Source organism: Martes martes (assembly GCF_963455335.1).
Source record: "Martes martes genome assembly, chromosome: 15".
In the NCBI taxonomy this organism is placed as follows: Eukaryota; Metazoa; Chordata; class Mammalia; order Carnivora; family Mustelidae; genus Martes; species Martes martes.
This window is the reverse complement of record NC_137903.1, coordinates 9443572-9459939: the sequence shown is the minus strand read 5'-3', so window position 1 is coordinate 9459939 and position 16368 is coordinate 9443572. Positions and strand designations below refer to the sequence as shown.

Sequence of the window (16368 nt, the reverse complement as noted above, 5' to 3'; positions counted from 1 at the left end):
CATGGCCTTGGACGCAGAAGAACTTCACAAATTAGGCATTAAAGGAGTTAATCGATTAACGAGGAAAGCAGATGGGGGGATGGTGGGGGGACAGATAAATAATGTAACTTTTTAAAATCAAAAACAAAACATGGTCAAGTGGGAGGCACCCAGGGGAGGGGAAAGAGTGTGGGGTCTCTCCTGGGTTTAAATCGTGGCTCTGTCACTTCCCAAATGGGAGAATCCAGACAAGCTACTTCTCCGTCTGGGTTGCAGCCTTGGTGAGCCAGGGCTTACCGACGCCTCCTTCACGACAACGTTATGAAGATGAAATGAGCTGACCCGTAGACAGTACCGAGCATGGCAGAGAGAGCAGGAGCTTGAGAAATGGTAGTTTCCTCCCATCTCTGGAGAGCAGAGTGCTTTAATTTGGGCCTTAGAAGTGACCAGGGTGTGAATCCTGGCTCCACAGTTTACCAGCTGCCTTATCCCGGCGTGACTCCCTCTCCCTGTGGCTCAGTTTCCTCCTTTGCAAAATGGGGTGGTGATAACAGAAGCCATCTGGGAGCATTGTTCCAGATTAAGCGAGAGCAGGTGTGTGCAGCATGTCCCTCGCCGAGAGCCCCGGGCCATCCCGCCTGGACCGAGCGCCGGAGGAATGCGTTTTTGGAATCTCTCTGCCCCTCTAGGTCAGTGATACCTCTGCAAATTCCTCTGTGCTCACACATGTGTCCACCTCCACTTCCCCGCAGACAGGCAGCTCTTCTGTGTGCTAAGCAGGACCTGTCTAGAAATCCATTTTCATGGCCCTGTCGCCAGGACACACACGGAGCCCTCAGCAGCCACATATCGTCTGCCCCCAGCGTCGTCGGTGCTGGTGACCCCCCCATCTGCCGCCCGGCTCAGCGTGCCGTGAAATGCAGTGTGTGAAGAACATACAGTGGAAAGTTAATGAAAACAATAAACTCTGATTTGAAAAGTCGGTGCCGCTAGCCCACACCACTTCCGTCCTCAGCCTCATCCCTTCTGTGTCCCTCTGTCTGCCCCACTCCTCTGCTTTGCTTCAGGAACTTGACCGTTTCCCCCGCTTCCAGGATCCTGGCTTGGGTATGATGCGGTGGGGACGGGGATCTCCTTGAAGAGGAAGTGGAAGTGCCAGCCTCGGGCACATCCCCACTCCCCACCTTCCCTCCCACAGCCTGCCCGGTGCCGGTGCTGGGGAGAGATGCGTGCTCCCGGCAGCCAGCCAGTGGGACCCCGCAGAGTCAAGTCCCTCGGCCACCATGCCTCCCCTGGGGACACGCCTCCGCTGGAGTGTCACCCGTACCAAGAACCAGGGCTTTGGGAGGGTGGGGGTGAGGGGAGCAGGGTAGGGCGCTCAGGTCAGCACTGGCTGCCAACAGCCTCTGGTTCTGAGCCACAAGTGGGCACAGCTGCTGGGGGGGTCAGACTCATATCAGGTCAGCTGCCCACTTGCTTTGTGACTTTACCAAATGATTTAACCTGAGCCTCAGTGCCCTATTTGGGTGGGGGGGGGGATGTGGAGGGGAATAATGTGTGCATACTTTGGGGTTGCTGTATCAAGTATCCAGTAGAATGTTCAGTATCCAGGAGGCCCCCGGTTAACATCAGCCATTCTTGCAGGCAATAGCGGTATTACTAACACTCGACTTTTTGGAGTCCCCTCTGTCTGCCTTGTCACCATAGACACTGTGCTCAGTCTGGTTCCTCTGGTCTTGTTCTTGCTCCAATAAATAGATCTTTGACTTCATTTTCTAGTTTCTGCCCTATAAGCCCCACTAACCACTGAGGCCAAGGAGCCCGTGCCCCAGACCCTGCCTGGACACTCCCCATCCCTGGTACCCAGACCCTCGGGTCACTCCTGAGTCCCATCCTTGGCTTGGTGGCCCAGAGCAGGTCTTTCAGCCTCTCCCCTGGTCTGTTGGCCTTTCTACCTACCTCCCCAGTTCTGGTTCCCCAAAGCAGCCCGAGCCCTGTGGGCTATTCTGTTGGACTATCTGATAGGGTGGGCAGGAGGGGGAAGAGGCAACCTCTCCTCTCCAGGCTGGGATCAGAGAGGCTCCGGCACCCCTGAACGCCTGCTCAGACACCTGGGCCTGGGAGCCCTGCTCTGGTTCGTTCCTTCATTCACTCGTTCAGTTGTAAACATCTAGTGACTTCCTGTTCATCTTGGGGAAGATTTAGCAATCACGTCATTACCAGTATGTCCTTGACCTTGAGGAACTGTTCCCCATTATGATTCCTGAACCAAATGGGAAGAAACCACAACTACGATCTAGGCCAACAAATACGAAGACTTCGGAGTTCTGGCTCCAGCCTCCGTCGGCAGCGGGTCCAGATGTCAGGGTGGGATGGCAGAGAGGCGGCCTGCTCCGCGGGGCTGCCTGGGGCCCCCCACCAGCCATCCTCAGGATTCCCCGTCTCTGTCAGATGCATGTGTCATCATTAGATTTGGCCCCCAGAAAACCACTTGTGTCTTTGTAAACAACAGTAAAAGCTGCAGATGTTCTGTGCTAAGAGTCAATGAGACCCCAGGGCATGCGGGGCCAAGCTGGCAGCTCCCCGGACTGGGTAAGTGGGGGGGCCCTGAGTTGTCTTCCTCCAGGGACCCACCTGGAGGACCCAGAAGATTCCACACTAGGAATCTCACTTGACTAACATAAAAAGGAGTAAGCCTCCTCCCAGTCAGTGACAGAACAAGAGGAAAAAATGCAAAGAAAGGGTTTGGGTGCTCCGAGGGTCAGAGGTCTGTCATCATCACGGGAGCTGGATTCTGGGGTGTAGGAGCTCCCAGGAAGGCTGGCTTGGGGCTGGGACCAGGCGGAGTGATGGAAACCATGTCTCCTTCCGCCCCAAATGCACAGGCTGGAAGCATGACAATCGGGGGCTCAGAACCACTCGTCGGGAGCCACAGTGGCTCCCCAGTGGCAGGTGGTGCCAGAGACTCAATCAGGAGGCTGCCAGGGTCCTAGAGGGGAGACCAAATCAGGGCCCTAGAGGGGAGATCTCAGGCCCAGCTGAGATCCAGGGCAGCAGCCAGAGTCCCCAGTGTCCTTGGAGTCCTGGGAAAACCAGATGGGTGGGGTCCTATGTCCTGGGAGGAGCAGCTCATCCCAAGAGAATATCCATACAGTTTCTTTCCTCTGAAATCAGATTTCTTCCCCTTGAGGCCCTGACAACCCCACTGGCCATTGGCATGAGTGCCTCCATGTGCCAGCACCACCCATGAGCCCCGCTCCAAGGCGCTGGAAGAGCCTGGAGGGGCTGGGTGGGGGGTGGGGGGAGGCTGCTCACTCTAGCCATGGCAGTCAGCTGGACTGTCTGTTTTCATCCCTAGAAGCCCGACGAATGATGGACAAGAGGAGAGGGAAGGTGGACATGTGTTTTCTTCCTCTCATTTTGGGATTTTGCTACTACAGATAGATGCTTTGTTAAAACTGAGAAATTCTGTCCATCCATATTGCATGGATACACCAGGATATTAAAAGTAGTTACCTATGATCATAAGATTATGGGTCTTTCCTTTTATTTTTATTTTGTTCTTGGTTTTAAAAATAAGTAATTTGGGGGCACCTGGCTGGCTCAGTTGGAAAAGCATGCAATTCTTGACCTTAGGGCATGAGTTCAAACCCACTCTACACCCACAGTGGATGCAGAGATTACCTTTAAAAAAATTGTCTTTATTCTGTAATAGGAAGTGATGAGTGACTTAACAGGATTGCAAATCTCGAGTGTGAAGCATTTGGGACCAGAGCTGAGCAGACTGAGGGGTGGCTGTCGTTGACCTGGGGAGGCAGTGCAGGGGCGGGGGGGCTCACACTGACCTTTGTGCAGCTCTGGACATTGGCACCTGTGAACCAGCCAGATGGCCTTAGCGCCACAGCACAACTCAGGGCTGTGTCCTTGGAGCCACCTTTGGGAGGGGGAGGCGGAACTCTCATTCTAAGAACAGGGGAGGAGCCTCTGAGTGCAGGTTGAGCCCCTGGAGGTTGGGCGTGGACCCCCGCCATGCCCAGCACAGCACCTGTGCCTGGACAGCAGACACTATGCTCCCTCGGGACACGGCCTGGGCCTGCATACCTGCCCTACGAGCATGAGTGAGGACACTTGCCCTTTCAGCTGCCCTGGCCTGCAGCTGTCTGTGGGGAAGGGTGCTTTGCTCCAAGAAGCTCAGAATTGGAGTCAGAGGTGAACCATCCTCAGACATGACCCAGAAAACTGGCCACTGACCCGAAACCTCAGGCATGTCAAATATAAACAAGCCAGCAGAGGCCTCTGAGAACCCTGCTGGGCGAGGGGGTCCGCTGGAGAAAGTAGTGAAGGATAAATGCATAATAAGAAAATGTCTCCCATGCTAGTGAAACCCAGTCTAGACAGAACATGAGTGTGGCTGCAAGGGAAGCCTTTCAGTGAAACATGGAGCCTCTCCCAACATGGAGGGCTCTTTAAAAACACTGGAAATTGTTTTTTCTGCTGTGGGAAAAAATACCTCCCTGTGTGCCAAGAAAAAAGGATGTGGTCAGAAAGGAAGGGGCGGAGGAGGAGGTGGGAGGCTTCTTGGAGTCTGACATAAACAGTGCAGAATGAGGAAAAACCTAATTTTAAAAACTTACTCTGTAATCATGGTGCAAACCATCTGAGAACCGGGAGCCCTGCCAGAGCTGGGCCGGGGACTGGTGTCTGAACAGGCTGAGAGGCTGCCTAGAGGCGGTAGGCGTCTGGACTCACCAGGTGACACAGGGCAGCGGCCTTGACTCCTGCTTCCCCCACCTCCCACCGCAGCCCTCTCCCCAGCCCTGAGCCTGCCCCCACGTGCTCCTTGAAAGGGGCTTCTCTTCCTCCTCTCCTCTCCCTTCACCCACCAGCCATGGGCTGTTACTTCCAGCAACTCGGGGGGGGGGGGGCGCAGATTCAGGGACACGAAGGTGCTGGCCCCTGCCTTTGCCAAGTCAGATCCTAAGCCACGGACCCTCTGATGTGGCACTGACTGCTTGTCCCTGCGGTAGATGGAGAAAAGCCTGAATTCTCAGAAAACATGACGTTCTCTTTAATTTTCCACACTCCTGAGTGGTAATGCCATAGGTTTGAGCCCTGAAGATGAAGAGAGAAGCCAGGAGCCCCTTCCCACCATCAGAGTGCAGTGAAGTTAACACAGCAGCCAAATTCCTGTAGGAGCAGGCTCAGAGGGTGGACAGACCACAGACTCTCAGAGCAGTACCTGTGGTACGATCAGGGCTAATATCGGCCTTGGAGCTGGAGTGGGGTTTCCAAGGTCCCCTGTCCTGCCTGCATTAACTCATCGGTTGGTAGACTTTGGAGAGATCTGTGGCCCTGGAAGGCATTTGGGGAGAGTGGAGGGTGTCTGTTTAGCAGTTGTTTAAAAAAATGTTTCAATATTTTAACAACTGGTATGGCGATAGCAAGTGTCTATTGGCTAATATCACCCATGACTATTATCATTATTTTTCCAGAGCGTTTGGACCACAAATTTAGTACCAGGGAGTCACTGTGAGGAAAGCATGTGATTTTGAATCAGATCCTAGATTCGCAACTCAGCTCTGCCCATTGCTAGCTGTATGACCTTGAGCAAGTTCCCTATTGTGTAATGGAAAGTAGAATGATACCCACTTCATGAGATTGATCTAAGAAGTGTGTGCAAAGCTATTTCTGAGAGTACTTTGTAAATGTTAAGACTGAACAGATGTGAGTGAGTAAAAGCACACAAACCAAAAGGAAATGGAGCTGTCCAGGGTTCTGAAGCTACGGGGCTGGAGATCTCCACCTGTCCCCAACATTTGTAGGGCCCAAGGAAAGAACACGAATGAAGGCCTACATATTAATTTTAATTAATTTCTAAATTTTCTAAATACTAAATTTAATTCTAAGTCAACTAATGGAAAGCTAAGGGTGTAAGTCAGACTAAGTGCTAAATCCCATCAGTTCTGTCCTCCTACCCTGATAGACACACCTTTATAACAACCTAAAAAACAAGGTTCAGATTTAGAATCCTTGGACTCCTCAGAATTCTGTGCTAGAGTGTAGCGGCTCAGGAAGAGCCAACCCCAGCTGCCCCACTCCTCTTCCCACCCTGGCTCATTACCATATGGAGAGATATGGACCATCACACATATGCATGTGGATGCCTGACACACGTGTCCAAACTCCATGTGCACCCCCAACAAACAGCCAAGCTTTGGCACACACAGGTAGAGTAGGCTTCCCTTAGGAAGACAGAATGGGCAAAGGGCCTGCATTGACCATGGAGGCACATTTGGAGCCCTATGGGCTGGGAATACTGAGATCCTAGATACCCAGACTGTGGTCTAGAAGGAGGGCAACAGGCTTCAGGTGGGCATGTCTTCTTAGCGCCACAGGCCCCTTGCTCAGTGTGGACTGGCATAGCTACAAGATACCAGAGTGGGTCCCTTAAAGCGTAAGGCCAGGCGGGGACTCCTCTCACCTGGGCTGAGGGGCCGTGTCATCTTGGATCCCAAAGCCTCCCTTGGAGCTTGAAACAGGCTTGAAACTACACATCCATCAGGGGACATCAGTGTCAGCAGTGCTGCCTCTCCCTGCCCTCGAGAATGCTGCTGCTGGTCTCCATCCCCGTGGTGACCACAAGGTTTCATGGGGAGCAAAGTAGGGCTCCTTCAGAGAAGTTGTGCTGTCCCTCGTGGGCACTGGGAGAACTGGCTGGAGCCTGGACCTCAACCCAGGGACCCCTTATTTGAATGAAATGTTTGACATGAGCTTGTTTAAATGAGATTTGCCTTTTTCTTCTAAAAATGGGATGCAGAAAGCATGAAGGTTGCAATAATCGATGTTTTCATTATTAGCTCCATCGGTGAGTCCATTAGCTGTGAGCTTTGGGTCAATGACTGGTTGTCTAAAATGAAAACACCATGTTTATCACCGTGAAGAGAGGGTTGTAGGAGGAGGGGAAACAGATACTAAGGTCTACCCAGCATGTTAGAGTTTACGAAGTGCTCACATTCCATCTCTCCAGTTGATCCTTGTAATAGCTCTGAGACGTAAGGAGCCTGTGAGGAGTTATTCTCCTTCCCATTTTACACACGAGGAACCTGAGGCTGACAGGAGCAGCTTGTCTGAGGCCACCCCGCTGTTACCTTGGGACTGATACCCAAACCAAGCACAGTGTGAGTGTTTTCTCCACTCACCACGGTGAAGACTTCGAAGAGAAAAAATGAGATGAAGAACTCATTTACGGTTAAGGTTAAGATTAAGGCACTTTCCCACAAGTGTGGTAAAGGAGAGAAAGCAGGGTTTGGGGTCAGAGAGACCTGACTTCAGATCCTGGTGCTGCCCTTCCCATTGGAAGGACTTTGCACAGTTCGTTCTGAGCTTCTTTTCCTTGTGTGACCAGCATATCAACATCCCTGCCTCACACGGTTGCTGTCAGGTGCTTGCCCATGGAAGGATCAGTGGCTGTTAGTTTCCTTCCTTCCCAACCCTCCCCCTATCGCTCTTCCTTACTAATACCTCAAGTCAGATCTCACTTGTACCACACGCAGTGCTACATACTTTGCATTCATTACCTCATTTAATGCTCACACCAAGTACATCAAGTAAATCCTATTAGTGTGTCCTATTTTGTAGGTGGGGAAGCTGGTACAGAGAGGGCAAGTGACTTGCCTAACTGACACAGCCAGTAGGTGGTAGCACCTGGTTCACAAGCCGAGCCACCTTGGCTCCAAATATCCTGCTCTCAGCTACTCTGCCCAGCCTTCTCCCCACCTTGCTCTCTCGTCCCCTTTGTTGCCCAACTTCTTGAAGGAATTACCTGAACTCCAAGTGCCTTCTTGTGCTTTCTCATTCCCTCTGCAACCCCTTACAGGACGGCCTCCACCACATATCCTGACTGCTGTCTTGATAATTAATAATTCTCATAGTCTTTTTCTTAACCCTACTCTCTTCGGTTCATGTGGCTTTCAGCAACGATGGCTTCCTGAAATTCTCTTTTGACTTTGGAAGTGAGTTGTCCCCGTTGGCTAACTCTTCTGCTTCTTAGGCTCCTCATGTCTCCTGGCCATCTGAACAAACCTCCTAAGGTATCTCTTTTAACCCCAGTCATCTCACCATCACCATCAGCCAATCCTCTCCATGCAGACAGTTGACAAATTTACACCTCTAGCCCCGACTTTCTCCTAAGCTCTCGACAGCACCTCCCAGTTGAAATTCAGTCTCTTCCTATCTTTCACTTACGATCATTTCAGTACTTACTTATTCAACAAGCAATTCTGATCTCCTTCTATGTGCCAGGCACTGTTCTAGGTACTGGAGATATGGCAGTGAATAAAACAGGGAATCCCTACCTTCTTTAGGGTTACCTTTGAGGACCAGGGTGAGGGGAGAAAGACCATAAGCAAAGTAAGTAATACAGTGTATTAGACAGTGGAGAAAAATAAAGCAGAGTCAGGAGATGGGGAGTGCCGGGGCAGGAAGCTGTGATTTTAAATACAGTTGGCAAGAAAATTTGCACTGAGAACATGATATTGAGCCAGCAATAATGGAGCCAAGAGAGCAAGCCTTGAAGATCCTGAGGGAAGAATGCTTCAGATAAAATGAAGAGTCTGTGCAGAGGCCATAGGTGGGAGTCTTCCTGGCATGCTCAGCTGAATGGGCAAGAAGGAAAGAAAAGTTGATGATAGCCAAAAGGAAATGGAGAGCCAGATCATGTAGGGCCACATAGGTTCTTTCAAGAACTTGGGCTTTTCCTGAGTGGCTTAGGAGCCATGGCATCATTTTGGGTAGAGAAATGACATAATTTCACATTTGTTTCACAAGATCACTGTGACTACCATGTTGAAAATAGACCAGGACAGCAGAGCAGAGGTTTTAGCAAGAAGGAGACTGGTCAGGAGGCCAGGGCAGCAGTCCAGGAGGAACAGCTCTAGCGTGGATCAGGGTAGGACAATGGAGGTGATAGATGGAGAGGAGTTGAATTCTGGATAGATTTTGATGACATCAACAGGATTTGCTGATAGTACGTGGAATGTAAGAGTGTGGTCGAGAGTGACTCCTAAGTTGTTGGCAGGTGGGCTGTTGGGTCTACGGATCTAGAGCTCAGGGAAGCAATCCAGATTGGAGATAGAACTTTGGAAGTTGTCGGGATGTAGATGGTACTTAGCTGTGGGACTGGATTCACCAAGGGAATGTGAGTAGATAGATAGGAGAAGAGAACTGAAAACTGAGACCTGGCACTTTCCAAGGGTAAAGGGTTGAGAAATGAAGCAGAATCAGCAAGGAATGGCGAGGAAGAGCTCATGAGACACACGGGGAAATAGGAGTCATGCATGTGCTCGATGTGCCAGCCACTGTGTTCCGGGCAAAGATGCAAAGACAAACGTGACTCCATCTTCACTCCCTCATGGAGGAGTCAGGACTTTGCGCCCTGAAATACCACTGTGGGTGGGTCCAGGGATGGGTGTGGGATATCAGAGGCAGTGGGACCACACCTTGTTACTTCTGAGAATGACTTTACACACACACACACACAAGTCAACTGTGTGTGGCTCCTCTGAGTGTTTTACTTTATCCCTTCTTTTTGTCTCTGACAGGCAATCAGTTACCAAGCCATAGAGTATCTGCCCCTCCCCTCCGTTCCTTCCAGCCTAGATGGAAGCCTCATTAAAGATCACCTACAACGTTGCAAAAGCTCCTGAACTTGCAGGTTCTCTCCTGTTGGCCCTCTAATTCTCCTTCTTACATCACCCTACTTCCTGGCACATTATCCCCTGCTCAAAATTCTACCACCCCTGGAATGAAGCCCAGTGCCTAAGCCCATTACTAAAGGCTACTTCACAGACTGACTCTGCCCTGCCCACCCAGCGTTGTCTCTACTCTTCCTAGGTGGTCCTTCTGTTTCCTGGACACTCCATGTTCATGCTTAAGGCCACATGTTTGCCCATGGTGGAACCTCCCACTGGGGTGTGCCTTTCTTTGCTCCCATATTTCATACCCATTTCCTCTGCAAAGCTCTCCCCCCTATAGCCTGCATGGATGTCCATGTCTCCAACATCCTGTATATCCTGTATCACTCCGAGTCTGTGTTGTTCACTTTTGTATATAGGTATATAATGGCCATTATATATCATTATATATATATATATATGTGTGTGTGTGTGTGTGTATAAATATATATATAATATACATATTATATATAAATATACATATAAATGGTAAAATTATATACCATCAATATAAATTATATACCATTTATATATATAAAATGGTATATAATATATAATATATATAAATATATATAACTATATTATATATAATGGTATATAATTTTACCATTTATATGGTATATATATGGTATAATTATATGCCATATTATATGGTGTGTATATATATATGGCATATATATGATACACAACTTAGTATATATATGGTATATAATTTAGTGACTGTCACTAGATACATTTATATTCACCAGTTCATTCGTTTTTATTTGTGTGTGTGCCTTGTCTGCCTCCCCCTCAAGGATAAATAACTTTCAGTGTTAAACATGGTGCTAATTCTAATAATAGAATACATGAATAGTAGATGTTAGTCTTTTTTTAAAGGCAAAGGAATATATAAAGGGTAAAACTGTGATAAAGCATTTCGTTGTATACAAGCTCTACCAAGCTCCAGGTAGATAGGCGTGAAAGTGATTCAAATAAGATATTTATTCCTTCAACAAAAATGTATTAAGATCTACTATAAGCCAACAATGTGCTCAATACAAATGATTCAAAAATAAATCACAATCCCAGGTCTCAAGGAAAACAGACACATAAACAAATAATTATAATATAATTTGAGACCTGTAAAGAACTAGGTACATCCATGGGAGCATGGAAGAGAAGGCTTCCTAGAGGAGGTGATGAAGGTGATGGTTCTCAAAGGATGAGTGATTAGATCCAGTGAGACGTTAGCGGGGGAGAGAGTGCTATAGGCAGCAGGCATAGCGTGAGGAACAAGGAAGAGGTGAAACAGCATGGTGTGCGGAGGTGGGAAGGCCAGACCACAGAGGCCATATATTAAGGAACTTGAATCTTATCATGTGGGTGGTGCCAGTGTTGTCTTTGAAGGGCTCGGGGTGTAGAAAGGACAGACTCACGTCTGTGTGTTTGAACCCCAGTGCAGCTAAAAGATCAGTTTGGAAGAGATCAGGATTGGATGCAGAGGGGCCAGTTATGGACCATTACCTGTAGCCCAGGTGGAAGGTGCTAAGGGCTTGGATTTAAATGAGGGCAGTGATAGTTGGATGGAGAAAAGGAGATAAATTCAAACATCACTTATGGAGCAAAATTCATGGACACAGTGGTGCAACAGCTGGGACAGTCTAGGGGAGGGCATAGGAAGAGCCAAAGATGACCCTTACTTCTGGTCTAGAAGACGGGGTGAGCAGTGGATCACGCCTGGAAGAGACGGGGGAAAGGGCCAAGTGCACGCTGGAGGTGGCATGTTCACTTTGGGCCATGTGGAATTTGAAGTGCCTCTAGCACTTGAAAGCAGTCCTCTTAAATGGTCAGAGAGTGACTCCAGGGTCCTATCGCTCTTGGAGTTTATCAGGGACTTCTTTGAAAATCATTACCAGGGCACCTGGGTGGCTCAGTCTTTAAGCGTCTGCCTTCGGCTCAGATCATAATCCCAGGGTCCTGGGATTGAGTCCCACATCAGGCTCCCCCTGCTCTGTGGGGAGCCTGCTTCTCCCTCTCCCTCTGCCTGCCATCCCCCTGCTTGTGCTCTCGCTCTCTCTCCGTCTCTCTCTCTCTCTCTCTCTCTCTGTCAGATAAATAAATCTTGAAAAGAAAAGAATACTATTACCAAGGCCAGTTTATCAGCCACATAAACCAGTCATGCACTGTATAGGCATAACTCTTTTGGGGGGGAAAAAAGTGCCACTACCTTAGAATGTACATTAGTACCTATTTTTCATAAAGGAAATAAAAATACGATATTTTTGCAAAAAAGAAACCTATTCACTAGACTTACATCATAATGAATTTTGGCTACTTCCAAAATCAAACCTTCCCTTAATGATGGAGCCCTTCAGGCCCTGGGGCTCTGGGAGAGAACATGCCTCAGACCCAAAGGATTCCGATAGAGCAGTGTCAGAAGTCACAGCAATGTGGATGGACTGAAAACACAGCCTCCCAAGGTCACCTTGCCCACTGGCTACACTCGGCCTTTGTTTTGATGTGATGATTTCTTAAGAAACTTGTTTATTTCTCTATTCCACAGAATCGTCCAAGAAAAGGGTATCTTCCTTCTCTCCCAAGACAGGCACGAGAGTGCAACTTTACTGTATTATCTCTGTTTGCAGAAAATCTGGGACCAAACTAAGCTTTGTAAATTTCCCACATGACTGATGTCTAGAACCCTGGGCTTAAGTCTGCTCACATAGCTCTAGGCAGGAAGGTAAGGCCAAAAATAGGAACTGTAAAGACTCTATAGACAAAGTTTCTTAATCAACCAGCAAGATAGCCAGTCCTGAGAAGGACAGTATTATACCAGAATCAAAAACCAAAAACCCACCAGAATGAAAAATTCCCCAACCAATATGCCACAGTTGGCACAGTGTCCAAGACGGAAGAACAAGTACAATTTGGTACTGCCAAGAATGCTTGTCCTCCCGTCCCACAAAGGAACCAAAGGAACCCAAAGCAGGCCTGGTTACTGTCACCTAAATGGAGAACAGAGTTGAGGCAACACAGAAAGTAAATGCCTGGTGACTTAATGATCATCCCCACACTTCAGCTGGGGGTAAGAAGCTGATTTCATAAACCCAACAAGCAGATTGGGTCTTACCTGACCTCTGACGCGTATATGGTCACATCCCACTCAAACAACATTGACGTCCCTCTGTACAGTGAGACACAGCTGTAGCATTATTGGGGAGCTACACATCGGCGCAGCTACAGTGAGCGTGTTCAGCAAAGTGGGCTCCCTCTGACTTTCTACTTGAGGTCATTTCCTCTTCTTCATTTCTGCCAGTCATGACACACCGCAGTTATTCCCAGCAGTTGCCAGGGGCATGGAGACAAGAGAAAAGGTTCTTGCAGTGGTGGGCCCACCTCCTCCCCAGGCAGCCCCACCTTCCCTTCTCTTCAGATTGGGGCTGACTAGCGCAGGGGGTGCTGCGGGGAGCAGCCAGCGGCAGCAATTAGTGTCGCTCAGTCTCTGTGTGATGGTAAAGGATGCTGAGACATTTTAGTTGACAATGCAACTCTCTCTTAAGCCATTCGTATAAAGCCCTGTAGGATCTTCTGTCACTTCATAAGAGGAAGAACTTTCTATCAAACAAGGCAGCCACGTTTTAGTTGATGAGTGGAGCATCTCATTTTTTTAAATTATTAAATTCTTCTGCAATGTCACTGAGAATCACTCCCAGTGCCAACAGTGGGTATATGGAGAATGCATAGGCAGCCTCTGCTGACTAAACTTCTATTTGGGTTCAGTCCAGCTCCCTGGGGCTGTTCTGGGACCTGCAATCACATGAGACAGCCTGAGTCCTCTCCATTCTGGCTCTCTCCAGAACCAGGAGGTGGTAAAATAGAGTGGTCAAAAGCATGGACTCTGGAGGCAGATAATTCCCAGCCCCACCTCTTACAATCTGTAGAACCCTTGGTGTGGACTTTAACATATTTAAACCTCCATCCTCTTGTGTATAAAATGGAAATAGAAATTCATGTATCTTGGGGATATTTTGAATGTTAACTGAGAAATAACATAGTTAAAGTACTTAGCACAGTGGTTGGACTAGAGCAAGTGCTCAATGAGTATCGGCTGTGATGATGATGATGATGATGATGGCGGCGATGATGGCAGTGGGAGTGATGATGAGCAGAGGGGAGAGACATGGGCTAAGATCAGGAGCAGCCAGGAGGAATAGCAAAGTATCCAGAATGACAAGTTTGCTAAGCTAAAGAATTGGACTTCCAGGCTGGACCTGAAGTCAGTGGGATAACAGCACATTAGAGACTATGTATGCCAGCCTACAGCACCACATTTGCATTGAGGTGATTTTCAAGGTGACCATGATTTCCTTTTGTTACCAGTTTCTACATCTGTTTGCCAAGTGCTAGACTGGCCAACGACTGGAATTTTAGCAACCTTCTTTGTTGAGTAGAAATTCTACTACTATGATTTCTTGGGAAATTGGTGTAACCCTTAACTCTGTTCCTTTTGCCCTCCTTTCCACCTGATACTTCCTTCCAAGTACATCAGATTTCACCACCTCTTCCCAACAAGCAAACCTTACACACACACACACTTCCCAAGAAAGTGGTTCTTGCAATGGAATACCTCTAACCAGCTGATGACAATTCCGCCATCTGATTACGATTACACCATCCCAACGAGTTGATGCCTCCATGGGGCTCACAAATGCCTCTCTGAGCTTTCTGTTCCCAGTTGGACCAGCTATGACTTTATTTAACTTGTTCTGGTACAGCTTTTTAATCTTTGTGTTGTTCTGATTTGTCCCTATTTAATAATGAAGCATCACAGCATAGAATTTTTCTGGCCAGAATTCCCCTCTGAACTTCCCATTTTGCCCAAGTTGACCATGTTAGTAAGTGGTGAGCATCTCCTCCGTTTTTAAAAAACTCATTCAGCCTCTTCTTTTCTTGTGCATCTCTTCTGCTTTGCCAGGTCAAGCTGGGAACTACCTGACTTGAGGGAAGGGAGAGTAAAAGCCATCAGTGACTCAGATGGGGTGAGCTACCCTTGGTACGGGAACACCACGGAAACTGTGACCCTGGTTGGTCCCACGAACAAGATCTCCAGGTTCTCCGTCAGCATGAATGACAACTTCTACCCAAGTGTGACGTGGGCAGTGCCAGTGAGTGACAGCAATGTACCACTGCTCACAAGGATCAAGAGGGACCAAAGTTTCACTACCTGGCTGGTGGCCATGAATACCACCACGAAGGAGAAGATCATTCTACAGACCATCAAGTGGAGGATGAGGGTGGACATTGAGGTGGACCCTCTTCAGCTCTTGGGGCAACGGGCCCGGCTGGTGGGCAGGACTCAGCAGGAGCAGCCCCGGATCCTGAGCCGGATGGAACCCATCCCCCCTAATGCACTAGTGAAACCCAATGCCAACGATGCCCAGGTCCTCATGTGGAGGCCCAAACGAGGACCACCTCTGGTTGTGATCCCTCCTAAGTAGACACAGACTGGCCTGACTGTGTGTGGAGCACATGGCGCTATGACACGCAGTGAGGTTGCCAGGGGTGGCAGGAGCCAAACTGAGTTTCTGAGCCAAAGCAGACCTCTTGGTTTGCCAGCCTTTGCAGCCACTTACGAAGAGCAGGCCTGCTTCTGGGGCGGCAGAACCATAATCCTTAGGAAAAGTCCCTTCCTTTTAGGAATAAAGAAATCACTGATTTGACAGACTTGCTGTGATTACCATGCAAGTAGCCATATTTCGGAGCTGACCAGGATGATTCTTTTACCTGAACTATTGACCATTTCTTTCCTGTGAGATGCAGGGGATGGAAACAAAATTAAACAGTGCCTGTGGCAAATGCTGCTTTCCAACCAATTAGAAGTGGGAGTGAAAACATCCACACCAGGTGTTTGTAAGACAGACAGTCCCGCTGTCTGACTAGAGGGTGCTTGGGGAGGGGGGTGGGATGGAAGTCGGGCGGTGAAGAGAATGGGGAGAAGGAGGAACGAGTTGCTACTACAAAGTAATACCTATGAATTTATTAGTAGACAATCAGATCTTCAACATACTCAGTGGAATGAAAGATACACCTAGAGAATTAGAGATACATTGATATTCGCTCCATTCTGAAGGGCGGGAGGGGCGCCTCCTGGGAACTGTCCAGAGTTCTGATGTGAATAGACAGATGGTGCCTCGATGGTTCCATCTACCCACCTCTTTCCAAAATTTGATTGTTCTGAGTATCTTTTTTTTTTTTTTAAGATTTTAGTTCCGAATATCCTTAATCACAGTATTTGGATAGACAGTTCCTGTATTCTGCACAAGCTATGATAATTGGGGACTTCACCATGTTCTTTGGTGAAACGTTAATTGTGATTTTGTTTATAGCTGCTTATCCTGTTCCCATTACCAATTCTAAATTTACAAAAAGATAATTGTTTATAAACCATGGAATCCATGTAGGATTTCGAGAACATTTTAACAAATAAGAAGACTATTTTCATTCTTTTGGGGTCTTTTTAGCTTCTGAATGATGTGAACATACAGAATGCATATGCCTATGTACATGCCCACATGCAAGCATACACGCCAGGATGCTGACAGCCTGACCAACACAGGGGCCAGCAGTCCCTACACATGACCCTGTAGCCCAGGACATACACTTTATATATGTTTAT

The 16368-nt window shown here is 48.3% G+C and overlaps 1 protein-coding gene across 2 annotated transcripts in view; it reads left to right on the top strand.

Moving 5' to 3' along the window:
- The window catches only part of FAM78B (family with sequence similarity 78 member B), a 78238-nt gene extending 62693 nt beyond the window's left edge, over positions 1-15545 (top strand). The window contains exon 2 of one of the 2 annotated variants that reach the window (XM_080824754.1): positions 14668-15545. In XM_080824754.1, the coding sequence (XP_080680880.1) occupies positions 14668-15190 (523 nt within the window). In that variant the 3' untranslated portion in view covers positions 15191-15545. The remainder of the gene's footprint in view (positions 1-14667) is intronic. The other variant, XM_080824755.1, reaches the window with a different exon arrangement.
- The last annotated feature ends 823 nt before the right edge of the window (positions 15546-16368 follow it).